Source organism: Biomphalaria glabrata, chromosome 6, assembly GCF_947242115.1.
Source record: "Biomphalaria glabrata chromosome 6, xgBioGlab47.1, whole genome shotgun sequence".
NCBI lineage: Eukaryota > Metazoa > Mollusca > Gastropoda > Planorbidae > Biomphalaria > Biomphalaria glabrata.
In genome coordinates this window covers 887,332-905,579 of record NC_074716.1, presented here as the reverse complement: position 1 = coordinate 905,579, position 18,248 = coordinate 887,332, and the positions used below count along the sequence as shown (strand labels likewise).

The 18,248-nt window shown below is 36.5% G+C and overlaps 1 protein-coding gene across 4 annotated transcripts; it reads right to left on the bottom strand.

Annotated features, from left to right (window-relative positions):
• Nucleotides 1-186: 186 nt before the first annotated feature.
• On the bottom strand, nt 187-17,866 carry LOC129926721 (uncharacterized). 4 transcript variants are annotated; one of them, XR_008778424.1, is made up of 9 exons: nt 16,653-17,647; nt 15,580-15,750; nt 11,777-11,896; nt 10,309-10,360; nt 9,717-9,851; nt 8,069-8,248; nt 6,156-6,309; nt 2,193-2,339; nt 187-756 (listed from the first exon to the last, which is right to left on the bottom strand). XR_008778424.1 is itself a non-coding variant. In XM_056032466.1 (8 exons), coding segments are annotated over exons 2-8 (708 nt in total). In that variant the 5' UTR covers nt 15,646-15,750; nt 16,653-17,866; the 3' UTR covers nt 187-755. The 4 variants fall into 4 exon arrangements, 3 of the variants coding, with proteins under 3 accessions (XP_055888441.1, XP_055888440.1, XP_055888442.1); XM_056032466.1 differs by lacking the exon at nt 2,193-2,339 and having other exon boundaries at nt 16,653-17,866; XM_056032467.1 differs by lacking the exons at nt 187-756; nt 2,193-2,339 and adding an exon at nt 5,145-5,345 and having other exon boundaries at nt 16,653-17,866.
• Nucleotides 17,867-18,248: the final 382 nt, after the last annotated feature.

Below are 18,248 nucleotides of genomic sequence, written 5' to 3'. Positions count from 1 at the left end.
CTAGTTAAGTTTTCTTTATAGAATTATAAATAAATTAAAAAGCAAATCAGAATCAGGTGATAAGGTATTAGATACTTCTGGTCAATGATTTTAAAAATAAAATTGGAAAGCTCATTTACTTTAAAAGACACAAAACAAATTAGTGCAGCAAACTATAGACTAACTATAAATGGAAAAGGCAACACATTATATAAAGAACTTGAAACTGTTTAATAAAAGAAATAAAAACAAGCAACATAATTTATCTCTAGATCCAGAATTATAAGAGGATGTACAAAATGTTCCTCATAATGATAAGGACAAGGAGGCTCATTATCTAAGGCCGGCCCTGGCCACATGTTTTAGAGGTCTATTATTTCATGCACAGTACACCAACGATTGCTTCATTATGATTGATAGATTGCTTCATTATAATTGATTTCCTTGTGTAAACAATGCTTAAAATGGTATAAAGATAAGAAATAGACAAAAACTTTAAAAAAATTCCGAACAAGGGTAAGTACTTGATCTACCTAAGAGTCTTGTACTTTAGCTACCTAATAGACATTTGTACTTTATCTACTTAATAGACATTTGTTTTAATATAAAGAAAGAAAGCAATACAAAAACAATATATCCAAATAGTGTATAAAGAGAGATGGCTTGCAGAATTGTCTCGGGAAGAACAATATTTACAGCACATCAATGGCTGTGTCTGGCAGATACTACGGCTAGTACACAGCTGTGGACTTAAATCTGGTTCTCCTAGTACACACTCTGTTGAAAGTAAACAGATAATTATACATTACTTTCATCATGTCTCGACTACTGTAAACAGTACTGCTTCTTGCACGACTTAATCAAAGTTAGATATGTTGACCTCTAGTTCCTTTGATGGATTATGGGCAGGACATGGCCTAAATTGTGCGATGTGTCAGAAAATACAAATACCTCTAGCTCACAAAACAAAATTTAAGCAACCGATAAAGTGGATTAGTTTAAATAAGGAAACAACAAACCTATGGACTGAACAGAATACCGACAAATAAACATTTCCAATACATGGTTGAATATTTTTTTGTTATTATAAAGAAAAAAATTACTTCAATAAAACAGGAAACGAGGCATTTCGTGTTTTGTAGAAACCTCACTCAATGGTTATGTCTGCGCTGAATGGCTGATTGTGGCAAAATATGTAGGTCACAGTCAGGGCTACGTAGCCACGTGAAATACTGCACTCCTCATTAATCTTCAGACTCGAAGACAAGCTTTAGTATTATTATTAGAAACCTCATTAAAATTTCTTATTGTAAACAAAGTTTCTACCATAACTGACATCATGATAATTGTTTCCACTTACAAGAGCTAAGGCAAATTAAGCAGATCGAAATATCTAGGCCTACTGTATATTTTGTTTTTTTAATAGTTCTAAAGTTTTTTTTATTGGTGTAATGCACAAAATGTAAGACACATTTCCTAATGGATAATAAAGATTATTATTATTCTCTCGACAATATTACTGGCCACCGAAAGGCAGGAAAGCCGCCATAGCTTTGTGTGGTCTGTCAGTCTGTCCTTTCCTCAACCTGTGACACTTATAGAAAATCTTGTGAAAATCTGATTTTACAGCTTGGAAAATCTCTTTTGCTTAGGCTACTTTATGATTTCTGAAAGTTAACCCTTTTTATTGTTATAATAATTATGCAAGCCGGTTTTTCATAAAAATGCATAATGATACACAATCTTTGATACATAAAGATACACACTATTTTATTTCCAGTGATACATATGAGTCTATATTGAATGAAAGTACAGGTACAATCTTTTAATTAACTTCCCTTGACTCCAAATTTTTTTTACGTATATAGAAGATCGTTTATTGACTATGTATCTTTTCTAAAACACGTTTATTAGACTAAGGAATAGTTTAAAGCTTAGAACCTAGATACAAATTTCAAATCACTTACATTACCAAAAGCTCAAACGTCAGATAAAACACATGTAATAAAACATGAATGGCTGCTTAATCATTTGTTATGCGTTCTGGGCTGTCGTTCGGTGGTCTTGATGTTCATGAGTGCAAACCCTGCCCGCTGCCTTCCCCCTTCGTCCTGCGGGAGGTTTGGGCCAGGATGTAGTTCATCTTCAAAACTGAATAAGCATTCGAAAAATGTTAAATGTATTTGCACACATTTTGTTACAAAATTTCCTACCGTTGGGGGGCGTTAATTGTGTGGTACTTGTATTTGCAGACTTGTAATGTAACGAGCAAAAGTGACAGCACAGTGATGACTTTGTCTGGCAGACACTAGTGTTAGTGCACAGTTCTGGCCTCAAGTCTAGATCTCCTGGTTCACATTCTGTAGACAATTTAAAAAAACACATACTATATCATCAAGAATGTCTTAAGTGCTCTACGATTTGTGACTTGCAGCATACATTATTTTTATCTAAATGTTTAGCAACTAATGAAAAAGATTAGGCTAAGGGATTAGTGGAGGCAGGTACGATTAAAACAGCTATTTCGTGTATTATAACGTCACAAATATCTTTAAGCGAAAACAACTTTTGTAGTCTACACAATTGAAACAATAATTTGCATTTTTTGATTACAATTATAGGCCTACACGTCACATTCTTTTAACACAATTTTAAAACTTTTAATGCACGCATCACGATGATACTCTCTCTGTAATATACACAGTGGTATAGAGTTGGTATAGACTGATATACCATTTGATAAGCAATAATACACATTAATTCACAATTTTACATTGTTTGAAGCAGAAAAATATAGGCCTACTGCCTTTTTAAAGCGAGGATTGGACTTATAGTCATAGTCGAGTTCATAGAAAACCAGAAACGTGTTCGTATTCAACCACGACGGAGCAGCTAAGTATACATATACACACACAATTACACAATAACACAGTCACGATCGAAAGACTACAATATTGTAACGTCACTCTTTCTATCCAGGCTTTATGCAAACACTTCACAACCTACTCAACTTGACAATTCGGGAGCCATAAAACTGGCTGGCTGCCTGGTCGTGCGGTATGTACTCCGGACTGTCGTTCGGACTTATCGATGGTCCCGGGTTCAAACCCTGCCCGCTCCCATCCCCCGTCGTCCTGCGAGAGGTTTGGACTAGGAAGTAATTATCTTCAACTCTGAAGGAACATCCGACATAAGTAAAACAAACAAACTTAATTAATGTCTAATATCTTTATGAAACGAAGGTGTCACTTCAAAAAAGGAGTCAATTAGTCAATACTGTACAATTGGTAACACGAAACAATGTCTGTAAAAATGCTTCACCGTACTGTACTGTTGTATCAAACTCTGTACTGATGTATAAACTCTGTACTGTTGTATCAAACTCTGTACTGACGTATAAACTCTGTACTGTTGTATCAAACTCTGTACTGATGTATAAACTCTGTGCTGATGTATCAAACTCTGTACTGACGTATAAACTCTGTACTGTTGTATCAAACTCTGAACTGACGTATAAACTCTGTACTGATGTATAAACTCTTTACTGATGTATAAACTCTGTACTGATGTATAAACTCTGTACTGATGTATCAAACTCTGTACTGATGTATCAAACTCTGTACTGATGTATAAACTCTGTACTGATGTATAAACTCTGTACTGACGTATAAACTCTGTACTGATGTATAAACTCTACTGGCCTCCCAGCCTCGTCCTTGACGCGTAATGGATTCAACTGGGCGACTTCCCACTGGACTTGACTGTAATGGATTCAACTGGGTGACTTCACACTGGACTTGACTGTAATGAATTCAACTGGGCGACTTCACACTGGACTTGACTGTAATGGATTCAACTGGGCGACTTCACACTGGACTTGACTGTACTGGACTAAATGTAACTTGTGAATCTGAACTGTCATGACCTTCTCTCTTTTTATAGGGTGGTCGAAGGCCTTCTCGAAAGCGCTAGAACACAGCCATTCCTTCTGGATGATCATATGAACCGAGGAATCGCCCCTCGCCACGGTTGAAAGTTCGTCCTTGGCCGGACTTAGATTAAAGGTAGCCTCGCACAGGACTAAAAAAAATGTTTGGAGATAAAAATAGAAAAACTTGGATCAAATCTCAGACTAGCAGAGTTCTATAGCTCAATGTCTACTGGTCTAGCTCTGAATCATCCAGATCAAATCTCAAACTAGCAGAGTTCAATAGCTCTAGAATCTAGATCATACAGATCAAATCTCAAACAGAAGTCTATAGCTCAATGTCTACTGGTCTAGCTCTAAGCTCTAGATAATACAGATCAAATCTCAAACTAACAGAAGTCTATAGCTCAATGTCTACTGGTCTAGCTCTAAGCTCTACATCATCCAGATCAAATCTCAAACAGAAGTCTATAGCTCAATGTCTACTGGTCTAGCTCTAAGCTCTAGATCATACAGATCAAATCTCAAACAGAAGTCTATAGCTCAATGTCTACTGGTCTAGCTCTAAGCTCTAGATAATACAGATCAAATCTCAAACTAACAGAAGTCTATAGCTCAATGTCTACTGGTCTAGCTCTAAGCTCTACATCATCCAGATCAAATCTCAATCTAACAGAAGTCTATAGCTCAATGTCTACTGGTCTAGCTCTAAGCTCTACATCATCCAGATCAAATTTCAAACTATCAGAAGTCTATAGCTCAATGTCTACTGGTCTAGCTCTAAGCTCTAGATCATACAGATCAAATCTCAAACAGAAGTCTATAGCTCAATGTCTACTGGTCTAGTTCTAAGCTCTACATCATCCAGATCAAATCTCAATCTAACAGAAGTCTATAGCTCAATGTCTACTGGTCTAGCTCTAAGCTCTACATCATCCAGATCAAATCTCAAACTAACAGAAGTCTATAGCTCAATGTCTACTGGTCTAGCTATAAGCTCTACATCATCCAGATCAAATCTCAAACTAACAGAAGTCTATAGCTCAATGTCTACTGGTCTAGCTATAAGCTCTACATCATCCAGATCAAATCTAGTTGTACACACACGATTAACTCTACCCAAGTCGCCACCAGCGCTGTATTGATATGAATACAAACACGGTTACAAATGCAGAGTAGAGATGTCATGTTCAGGACTACTTCAACTAGATCTAGATCTAAGTCGTCTAAATGTTTAGGTGTCGAATTGATTACAAATATATTCTAAATATCTTACGTTTTGGTTAAATGGGTGTAATAAATGGTATTGTTGGTGTGGTAATTGATTCAGTTTTGAAATAAAACGAGCAATAGTTACAGCACTGTAATGGCTGTGTCTTGCAGACACTAGGGCTAAGACATTGTTCTGGTCTCAAATCTAAATCTCCAGGTTCACATTCTGTAGAGTTTAAGCTTGAGATATGGAACAGTTACAGTATCAAATATGAACAACCACGAATTTAAGGAAAATGTTACAAACTGACGAGACTCTTAATTATGTACAAACTAACTCATAGACATAGTAGACGATGAATACTTTAATGTTGAGAAACCATTAATTACATTTCAATAATGACTTTGTTTACAGTATTCCATCTAGGATTCTTCTCTCTCTCTAACCCTTTCAACACGCATTCGCACGAAGCAGTACGAAGCAGTAAATGGCCTAATTTGTTTTACATACGTCGGTGCAAAAGAAAACAAAAAACTAATTAACCAAATTTGTTAATTAACTATTGGTAATTAATTACTTTGTTTGGTATCTGAAACAATGAAAATAAATAGTACTTGATTGAAGTCGTGGTATGAGCTCCTTTATATTAGGCTGCCATCTGAGGCTTAGTATGGTTACCGCGTTGGCTTGAGAAGCCTGAGAAGCCCCAAAGTTCGGTCGTTACCTTTTTTTTTTTTTTTAAATACACTTTAAAAGCGATCACCCAGATACCCTGTTCTTTCTCCTTCTTTCCAACCGGTTGATAAAAGTGATAGGATCATAGTGTATTGAGAACGCTAAAAGGATGAGATAGCGCTAAACAAAAACATTTGGTATAAAATATATTTAATCGCAGATGTATTAATGTTAGTCTAGCTCTATTACAAATTTAATTACATGACTGATCCAAACTAATTGATATATATTAATATAAGTTTTTTTTTTTTTTTTAAAGTATTTTTTTAAAGTCACATTTACTACCAATACATTGCCTACTAGTTTTGGGTGAAGTGGATGGTATCAATGGTCTCGTTGTCGTGGTACTTGTAGTTGCAGACGTGTAATATGACGAGCAGTGTTGGCTGTATTAGGCAGACGCTAAAATTAGTGCACAGTTCTGGTCTCAAGTCTTGATCTCCTTGTTCACAATCTGTACAGTATTAAAAAAAAAAAATACATTACAAGACTATATCTTGAATGCTCAAAAAAAAAAGAGCGGCTTTTGCAAAGTACAGTTTTATTGTTTTAGATTCGCATATATACAATGCTTGGCAACAAAGAAGAAGAATTATGCTAAATGAGGCCTGGGAAATGTAACAAAAGAAAAACCTGTAGACATAAAAGTATTTAAAGATAAGCATGTCAAAATACTGGTAAACTGCAGAAATCAGATCCCCACACACAAAAAAAAAATAATTAAATTTTCAACATTGCCAAATCTTTGCCACATTCCTTGTCGTAGATCCGAGAATGAGTGTGAGAAAAAAAAACGTGTTAAACTTTTTACCAGACAGACAAGTGAATCGATAGAAAATAAAATATGAGAGCCTAAGTTTAGAGACTAAGCGACTATAGAAATAATATAAAATAACATTAAACCTTGTTATATTAGAGGGACTTCTTATGGTCCGACAGTTACGCTGGGCAGGGCACGTATCCCGTGTGAGGGACGAACGTATGCCAAAGGCAGTCTTTTTTGGTGAGCTAAAAGGTGGTCGACGTAATGGAAATGCTTCAAAGACCAGCTTAGGCGCTAACTTGCCCTAGCTGACATAGAACAGAGTACCTGGTTGCATGCGGCCTCAGAACAAGACAGCTGGAGGTCACTCACAAAGGCAGCGGATACACATTTGAAACTGATCTTCGGACTCGAAGATAAGCCTTATTATATTAAACGAGGGGATAATGACAACTGACCATGCAGCCACCTTCGAGGCCCTAAACATCCCTAAGAATATTCTCGCTACCTGTTAGTGGGCAATACAGCTGCAAACCTACAATATCACCTTGTAAAATGTCCAGTAGATAATCGACGCCGTAAGCGCCATTATCCAGACAATTCATTGGGAACAAATTTATTCAACGACCAGGCAGGGACCAAAGTCTTGTCTGAAGGTTCCACAATGGCAGCGATCATAACTACGATTGAATCGTCCCATATACGTGGCGCCTGTTGTTCCCGTACCCCGCCCGGAAATGTCTTCATGTTCTTGTACTGTAACCACAACAATACAGTGTGAGAACCACCGCTCCAGCTACGTCCTCACATCGAGTGAGATAAAAAAAAAAGAAGATATTAGGATATCAAGTAGAATTAAGAAATCTTTAACTACAAATCCCGAAACTAAAAAGTGTAGCTAGAAGAAGAGACGATTCAATTTGTACCGATAAGGACGCCTATGTAAGGCTACTTATCGACATTTTCCCCTTGTGAATACATATTTTAAAGTGCTTCAAAGTCTTATGAAGTAATTGAGAGCGCCTGCAAATCCGAGTAGCTATTACGACAACGCATATATATCACGATGTCACTAATGGAGGACATCAAAGCTCACCCAGCTTTCTCATTTCTATCAAGAATTGCATAGAATCCTGAATGCTGCTGGTAAAATCATTGGCAAAAAAAAAAAAACCCCATTCGGGCAGCTACAAGCTAAAAAGATTCTAGAAATAAAAGGTCATCCTTTGGGTCAGGATTTTGTGATTTTACCATCACTAAAGAGATACAAAACACTGATAGCAAAGACAAACAGACACAAAAAATCCTTTGTTCCCCTGGCAATCAAATTATTAAATAGAAACAATCTTATATAAACTTTTTGCAAGAATTGCATATGAACGCCTGATAGTACTTATTGTTAAAAACTAGTAGTTCGTACATCCCATTAAATGTCAACAAAGTTTCCTACCTTTAATGAAAGTGAATAGCACAAGGGGATTTGCTGTCGTGGATCTTTTAGGTGTGCTTCTTCTGGTGCTGTACGTTGGGGTAAAGGGTGTGCTATAGTTACACGTGCCGCAGCAATCCACTTGAGAATTCAAGCAGTGATCTTTTGTACAATCGATGATTCTATCTCCGTATTCACAGCCTAAAGTGGTACAATCTCAAATTTAAATTAGGCCTATATGGAGAATTCTTTTAAAAAAGTCTTTCTGGTGTGTAAAGTTATGAACTATCGATTCGCTGTGTGTTTTAATAGAGCATATATGGCGCACAAATTGCTGAGGAAAATAGAACAGCGCTGGCAGAAGAAAAACGCCAGAGAAGAAAAGCAAGGCCAATTACACTAGCTCCAGCTGGAATAACCTGCCCAGCGTGCAGCCAAACATTCCGGGCTCACATAGGTCTGACCAACCGCATGAGGAAGCACAAAACCCCAGTGCAAAACCACGATGGACGAACTATAAAATATGTATGCGTTTTTTTTTTTTTTTTTTGGCATTGCACTATGAAAATTGTCAACTCCATTTAATAATTATGGATTCGTATAGATAATTATCACCGTTTGGTACAGAGGCGGACTGAGTGTCAAAATCAGCCAGGCATTACTTACTATTGGCCAACATTTTGAGTGCCATATCATAAGTATTGTAACGAATCTCCCATATCCAGGCTCTCTGCAAACTGCACCACACGACACGACGAACTTAAAGAACCTCACCTCAGGGCTCCAAAATAACAGTAACATTTTAATTTCAAATACATCACAATTGGCAATAACTGAATGTCCAAAAACCTAGTCTTACTCCGGACTTCACACACCTTGCTGGTTCTGACTTCGCCTCGTACTGGTTACATTGCGAGGTAACGTGAAGTGAAATGATTCTGTACTTGTTGAGGAAATCGTAGCAATCACCACATTTTTGGTCATAGGAGTTACTTTCATACGGCTTGCTATTGATGTTACAGAAGGCACCATCTTCGCTAGCATGGCCATTGTAGCTGCGTATTTCGTGGCTCTGGGTTTCTACCACCTCGTTGAAAGTTTTCAGCTCGGGGCTCGTCATCTCTTCCACTGAGGTGTACATCTGTTCTACCCTGGTACAAGTCTCGTTCTGTAAGTCACACTTGAACACATTCTAAAAGTCAGCCAACATTTGTTCTTTAGAAGTAATCAACAGCTCTACTACAACGGGCTCTAACTCGAACAGGTAGGTGTCCGGATCTTCACCTTCTTCAGTTAGCAATAGGAAGGAAAAAAACCTGCATTTACAGCTTTAGTTCTGAATAATGTAGAAGTAGTTTCCTTTATTCGATATCAATCACAATAATTAATTGCCAATAATGAATTGACTAATGGGTTTATTTTTAATTGATTCATGTTTTCTCTGCTACAATGAATAATTATTCAAGTTTCCACTTGATACAAGAATAGGTGTTGGAGAAATAACATATACATTTATCTAAGGAGACCAAAGTTTACATATTTAGCCATATATCTTAATTCTGAAGGATTACATTCCTCTAAGATACTCTAAGCGTTACTAGACATGGATTGACATGTATGGCATTATGTATGACGTAATAGATCATTGAATGTGTGTATTGAGGTTTACCTTTCATGGGCCTAGACACATTGTTACACGTGTCACAACATGCTCGATAGCCAAGAGTAGAGTAACAGTTGCCCATAAAGTCATTGATAAACAAACTGCAAGAATAGCTCGGTCTGTCTCCAAATGCACAGTTTTCTAGAGAGAGTAAAATGTAACAGAGCTGCTCAAAAGATTCCTCAAGCGGACTAATTCAACTTAATGCCACCACATCTTTTAAGTACGATTTCTTTCCCTTATTTAAAAAAATAATTCATTATCAATAGTTAATTAACAGAGCTGCATTAACCATAGAGTAGCAGCAATAGCACAGTATTAAGATTTACTACTTCTAAAGAGAAAAGTATTGCTGGAAAAATTAAGTTAGCTTTATAATGTACATAAAGGTACATTGATGGCAGTTTTAAAAAATGTGTTTTACAATGGACACAACTAAAGCGACCATAATTTCAAAAACATTTGGCCTATTATTGTAAAAGTGTACTATGTACCCCTCACATAGTACCAATATAAATTAGTTTATTTTAAAAAATCAATATTCAGTTCTGATTAGGTGAATAAGAAAAAGAATATTTAAGATCTTTAAGTTACACACCATCAATTTGAGGAGCGTATGGGTCGCTGACACATTGTCCATTTATGCAGACCTGAAACAAATACAGGTATTTAAATTTCAATGATTAAAATTTTATAAACTGTGTGATAAATTACTTATTTTGTTTCAAGATTTTACCAAGAAGAACATAAAAATACTTTTAAAAAAACAACAAAAGTTATATTAAATGTAATTGAATCAATTAGTTAAAATCATTCACGTAATTATAGACTGGGATTTTTAATTTTGGGAGCTTAAGAGCATCTCTGAGTCCACCCAGCTCTAATGAGTACCTGACATTAGTTGAATAAAATTAAAGGCAGTTGGTCGTTGTACTGGCCACATGACACCTTCCTTAACCATAGGCCACAGAAACAGGTTACCTTAACAACATCTGAGATATAGACCGTATGGTCTGAAAGGTAAACTTTACTTTTTTTCCTTATATGTAAATATATATCTAATTGTATATAATACAGACGTTACTTCAAAAAAAGAAGATGATTACGTCCTTCGCGTCATGCATTTAGCCATGCATATTAACCAATGACCTAAACTCTGCAAGTCACTAGTTTTCCTAGCTAGCTCTGGCAACCCATTCCATGCTCTAATAGCACTAGAGAAATAATTTATATATATCCTCCTTCATGATCGAAGATGAGCACATTTCTCATATCCTATGGACTCGTAGATGTCTGTGAAGTCCAATCCTCACTTTAAAAAGCCGACCGCATACGTGGCATGGGGTGGGTTGGGCCAGTTGCAGATAGGTTTGCCTTTTTTCTGTCAGCTTTTTGTTAGTTGTTAGTTCAGCACTTTTTCTCGCTGGTCACTCTTCTTGAGAGAAGGAAGGTAGGAACAGAGAGAAAAGAAAGAATAGAGAAAGATGAGAGAGAGAGAGAGAGAAAGAGAGAGAAAAGGAAGGATGAAAAGAGAGAGAGAAGGAAGGAAGGAACAGAGAGAAAAGAAAGAATAGAGAAAGATGAGAGAGAGAGAGAGAGAGAAAGAGAGAGAAAAGGAAGGATGAAAAGACAAACATAGATAGAGAGAGAGAGAGAAAATGAATGAAAAGGAGAGAGAAGGAAGAGAGAAAAGAAGGAAGGAATAAAAAGAGAAAGAAGTAAGGAAGAGAGCGAGAGAGTGACGGAAGGAAGCTCAAAAACAAAGATATACTGCTGCAAGGGTGAACGACTGTATAGAAACTACCAGAAACATGCATAGATGTGACCCTGCAGGTCCAAGTAAAACGAACGACATTTGGACCACGAGGCCTTACTGCCCTCTCACAATTTTTTAAAAATTTAATTCAGTAAACATTTTTTTTCTTTCTTCTTTGGCTTAGATTTGTCTTGCTAGTTCTAGTACAATAACCGCATTGTCTTAGCGTTTCTTCACCGATCAATAACTCTAATGCAACCAGTGGTGGATAAACTTTTCTGAAATATATTGAGGATCGATGAAAGCTTACCTTTCCATCGCCACAAGATGTTCCAGTGAGTGCTATATGCGGGATACATAACCCTCTTAAAACATCTGCACATAACATTGCTTGGCAGATTTCAGTGATAGAGCGTCTAGATTCGGAAGCCTGATTTAATAAAATAAAAAAAAGGTTACAAAGACAGTTTGTGTAGAAACACAAACTCAAAATCGGCACCCGAAGTGGTCCACCCAGGCAGGTAAAAAGGGCAGGATTCAATATTTTTAGAAAGAACATCAGAATGAAATTGAAAATGAAAGAGAAGAATGAAGAAAGAAGGTTGACAGATCTTGTGTGGTGACCAAGGGTCCAGCAGACCAAAGGATAGGTGAAAGTGAATGTGTAGTCAGACGTGAACGTGGCCTAACTGATGCCTTATAATGAATATCTAATTCATCTAATTGTTTTGTAAAGGGTCGATCTCTTATTCAAATCCTCAAGAAAAAAACATTTCCGTAAAAAAAAAATGTACTTTAATTATCGACTGTACAGCATTGTCTGGACCCTGCTGGGCCATTATCCATGGCATTGGGTCGTGGGCGTCGAGAGCCCGGAGTGGACTGTTCACTCTGTGACCAAGGTGTGATTACCGGTTAACGCTGTTGTATATAGGCCTATATATATATATACTCATATCTTAGGCACACTGATTTAATATTGATCACGATGTATAACCATCGTTTATTGTGTCATATCATATTATTGTTTCATTAAACCTTTTGCTTTGTTTTACGCATTCTCGTTGTTGACGTATACGTTATCAGATTACCATTATTCGTTCACTTGGTAATTACTTCATAAATTAATTGATAGACAGTAAGGCCTGTCCAGGCAGACGAGCCAAAGTGTAACCCTGACAGGAATTTACTACTCAGCGTTGAGGTGGGGAACCCTGTGGAGTATTACATACCCTAGAACCTATCAAGTTGATACTTTAAACAAATATTTATTGTACCTTAACAAAACACGAATCAATTAAAAAAAACAATTAGTGAATTAATAATTGGTAATTAATCATTTTGTTTGATATCTTATAAGGTAAATAGCTTGTACATTATTGATATAGTTTTAAGGGTGGAGTTCTTCCCCTTTAGATTAGGTTTTCTTTTTAATAAAAGAATTTCTTTTCTTTTTTAAAGTTCCGATTGCCATACCAGGCAGTGATATAACAACTTAAAATGTGAGCGTGATAAAACATCGCCAAGGATTTTTAAATGAGGACATTTTTCTATGTGCGATGAGGTGGCTGAGCGGTAAAGCGCTTGGCTTCCAAACCGGGGTCCGTGTTTCGATTCCTGGTGAAGACTGGGAGTTCTAATGGGTACCTGACATTTGTTGGGGAAAACTAAAGGCGGTTGGTGGTTATGCTGGCCACATGACACTCTCGTTAACCATAGGCCACAGAAACAGAAGATCTTTACATAATCTGCCCTATAGACCACAAGGTGTGAAAGGGAACTTTTTTTTTCTAAATAACCGTAATCTTTGCTGCCCTTTTGGCCGAAATAATCAGTATTTACACTAAAAATTAATTTGTTGACTAAGATAGTACCAAGGTATTCACAAATTTACATTATTTCAATGTTCTCTTTTGCTACAGAAACAATATCGTTTTCCTTCTTTTCCCTGCGAAAATCGATTATCATTTATTTTTTTACATTTAATTTTAAGAAATAGAAATTATATCCAGTATCTCTTTGTTCTATTCTCTGAAATACTCATTTACCTCCGAGAGCAGGGCAAGGAGAGTCTCATCAAATTAGGGGATCGGTAATTAATATGATGATAATCAATGATTAAGAAGTGACTTAGCAGGAAATAAAAGTGACTAAGAAGTCAATGCATGATGAAGTGACTAAGCAAATATTGCGTGATATGAGTGATAACTCTGCTTAGCAGGAAAGAAGTTAATTTAATTGGGCTGTTAGCAAAAGAAGGAATCATTTCCAAAAAACTGTTGACACTGTTGATCAGGTTTGATCACCTGACCCAATAGTTTATCAGATACATCTGGAATGTCTGCTGATGCTTCGACAGCGTAGACAAGACAAGTGTAACCTCGACTTGGAATAAACATTTACAATATATAATACATAGAGTTTAGATTTTAGCTTCAAACCTTTACTCCTTTGAAGTTAGAGTTACATAGGCAAGACTCGTGTGTTGGTCGAGAGAAAGGGAGGAATGAAATGGTTTGAGCTAGACTGTGCACTGTAATAATAATAATAAAAAGGCCCTTAACATTCCTAGGAACATCCTCGTTGCCTGTCAGAGGACGGTACTGCTGCAGACCTGCTACATCACCAGAAAATTCGTCAGTGGAAACTGATAATGTGACTACGATGAATTTTCTTTCCCTTTAACTAAACTCGACCCTGGCAGCGCCAGAGAATGAATAGTCATTCTTTTCTAACATAATAATAATAATAATAATAATAGTAGTCATCATCTTTACTATTCATGATTGGATTTGATGTGTGTGTGAATTGGAGTTCTATATTTCTATATTCTCTATTACCTTGGTAAGAATCATAGATGCTTGGGTGTACTGTGTAGTGAACTACAAGTGTGAGATCAATACATAGCTAACACAGTCACAGAGAGTCGATACAGAATCCAAACTTGAGATAGCACAATGACTAACTTTTATTACAGAAGGGGACACAGTCGAGCCAGTCACTAAACTAAAAGTCTACATCAATAATGTCAAACTCACTAACAAGGGCGTCACTAAAATGTGGCGTTTTAAAGTCCATCTACTGAAGTGTGCCTCGAAACTAAACTAAGTGCCATAAAGAAAGCATGCTTACAGATGCAGAATACTATTTAAAAATGTCCGTTTTTCAGCTTATAAAATTGAAAAGACAGACTCAAACTCAAATATAACCTAATAACAAGCAAAATAAAAATAGTATTTAAAAAAGTATTAAATCTAGTTATATCAATTAGTTTGGATTAGTCATGTAATTAAATTTATAACATAAGGGGCCTATCTTGATTCTAGACAAACAATAATAAATATGCGCAATTAGAAATATTTTCAACTGTTTTTGTTTAGCTTTTAGGTTTTTAATACGCTATGATCCTATCACGTGTCTGCACCAGTTGGAAAAGGGATTGGGGAAGAAAAAAGGGAGTATCTGGGTGATCGCTTTTTAAATGTATTTGTAAAAAAAAAATGAGCAGCCTGAGTTCGAACTCGAGGTCTCCTCAGCCTCCTCAAGCCAATACGGTAACCCCTCTGCCTGAGATATGCCTATAAAAATGGATTTTACAGTTATTTACAAAATTTTCTTTCTACAAATAATAATAATTCAGCTTATTAGTCAAGTGAAATTTCTTTCCCTTGCTCGAGATACCAAAACAAAGACACCCAACAATTCATTAACAATAATTAACTAACTAATTGTTTTTTTTTTTATTTGATTCTTGTACTGGCAGATAAAAGAAATTGTGCAAAATTTCAGTTTTTTTTTTTCCAAGATTGAGTACGTGAGAATTAACATGTACAAACGTTTCACCAGACAGACACAGGGAGTTGATACAAGCTTTGTAAATAATAAGGCATGTCTTCGACTCTGAATATTTATAAGAATGCAGTATTTTCCGTGGCTAAACAGCCCCATCTGCGACCTACATACTTTGCCACAACCAGCGCAGACATAACCATTTTCCGCCGGTGGTCGATTTACATGTTCTTTTCGAGGCACCACCAAATTTCAACAGCCACATGCAGATCTTGAGTTGAAACAACAACAAATAAATGTTTTCATAACAATGTAGAAACCAACCTGGAGCTCAATTTTTTCTTCATAAAGCTGGTAAAGTAACTGACACTGCAGGGAGAGAACAGCCATGGATTATACTCTGTCCCAGGCTTTTTTTCCGCATCAGGAGAACCCATAATGTATCTCTCTGAAGCGTTGCAGAGATTGTTTTCTCCGTCGTGACGTGCTGAGAGGCTGCAAATTGTAATAAATTAACTAGTTAAATTTCCTAGTATGGTTGTTTAAGAAAGTCTTGTCTTTTCCTGCCTCACATGGCTGCTTTGTGGTATACTCCCCGCTCCATATATTACAAAATCAAAGTCTCCTGCCCGCCATAACCTACAGGAGGCTTTCAATTGAATCTAATACTGCTCGGGTAGGCGAACTAAAGTAATAGCAAAATTCTTTATTGAAGAATTTCATGATAAATTAAACAATGTAAAGGACAGTGAATTGCGACTATGAATCTTATCTTATATGATACAGACGTTACTTCAAAAAAGAAGATGATTACGTCCTACGCGTCATGCATTTAGTCATGGATATTAACCAATGACCTAAACTCCGCCAAGTCACTAGTTTTCCTGGCTAGCTCAGGCAACCCATTCCATGCTCTAATAGCGCTAGGGAAGAAGGAGATTTGTCCTAGCATATGGAATGAGGAATAATCTCATAAAAATGATAATGAATGCCTGGTCATTTGCTATAGTCGAAACGATGAAACCGACACAGTAGTTTCCCCCTCTCCCCACAGCAGTTCCCCCTGTTATGACATGATTAGGATTTAGTTATTTATTTCGGGAATAAGGGGAAAGTTGTACTTAGTGACAAGTGACGTGAAAGATAGTTAACAAACAAGAACTCTCTAAGCGACGCTTTAGAATCAAGACGCTTTCTTCTTTACAGTAAGAATAAGAAGAATTATATAGAAAGCTAGTAATAGAGTACATCGGACGGTTCCCCTGAACTACCAACATGATTTACTTTACATTTGTGTTTGGTAATCCACTTATCATAATCAGCTGTTCCTTTCTTACTAGACCATTTTGTGCAAAGTCTACAGCTATTTGTAAGAATTTCTGCGTCTAAACATTTACCTGTTTCTATTGATATGGCTGTAACAACGCCATGATGGCTCGAGTGCCCTCGACGCTGCCATGTCCCATCAACGCTCACACCGCAGTCAGTGATGCCTTCTTCGTTGCTGATTCCAACCTTTTCTTTCACTTCCCTTGAAGTGCAGCCTTTTCCATACTTTCTTCTGCAACTTTCTTAGATGCAAGGCCTATGGTATGCATTACAGATTGATAAGATGTTTCAGAAATAGGAGGTGGACTGTTTGTGTGTTGACAAAAATTCAAGAGCGCACTGTGACCTCGACCTATGGATCTTACAAATGATACCATTCTGAGATTTATTTCCCTAAATCCTCTTTTTTGACCATCTCTATTTTCTTTAGAAGATCTAAAGCTTTCTTCAAATGAGCAGTCAGCTGAAGTGCATTTCACAATTAGTTCCTGACAAAATCCAATTCTTGCGCTTTCATTCAAAAACAAATTTAGAGAATAGTTGAAGCATTTAGCCTTTTAGGACATATCAAGTAACTTGCCAAGAAATTATTAAAACATGCTAGGTTTAAAAAGATTTAAAGATATTACAATCCAGTGGATTATCTGATAAACTTGATTCAGATGAAATATCTACATTAGGTGAAGCAGCTTGATGTGTCTCTTGTTGTTCACCAACTTGTCCATGATCATCACTTGTACTACTTGTAGACTTTGCAGACTTGGTGTATTTATTCCCACGAAATTTTCTTTTTCTACCACAACTTTGCCTTTTATTATGCTTATTGGCCATTATTGTTACAAAAATAAAAATGCAATATGAATATAGATCTAAATATCAAAATATACAAAAGAGTCTTTCACCAGCAGCAATCCAAAACGAAAAAAATGTTGCTAGAAATTACAAAAAAACCCACAGGAAATAAACATGCTTTTGTTGACTGGGACAGTGAAGTAATAGAGTACATTCCCTTAGCTACTTCCTTTATATCTATAAGCATATCGCATTTTAACTTCATTAGAAAATAGTTAAAAAGTATTGTTTACAAAAAAACAAAAATATTTACCTGCTTATGGTCGTTGCTAAGGTAAACAAACACTACCCCACCTAATACAAAAATTATTTTAAAATACTTCTAGAAGGAATACTTGCCTCAAATAAACTGAATTTGATAGAGAAATGGTTGTACAATATAAATATGATGAGAATGAAAAAGTGATATTTTGGTCATTTCTTACTATTCTCTAACCTTAGATCCACCTTAAGTATTAAAAGTGTTTGCTGTTTTAACACCAGCGTCGACTCAATGTATCGATTGTTGGCCTTTCGTTGGTGTTATCTGTTCCAGTATTGAGTTCAGTGTTACCTCCAGTTGGACTTAGTTACATTTTCAAGTACTATACAATGCGGAAGAGCATAACACCCCTCTCCCCACAGCTGACGTACCCAACGAAACAAAACTTTTAACACTTTCGCTAGGCGTATCAGCTAATCTATGTAACACATCTCCTTTATTTTTGCTATTAGCCCATTTGTTTATAAGTCTAATTAAGTAGACGCGGTGGTTGAGTGGTTAAGCGCAGTGGCGTCACTAGGGGTGTGCGGTCCGCACCTGGTGACACCCA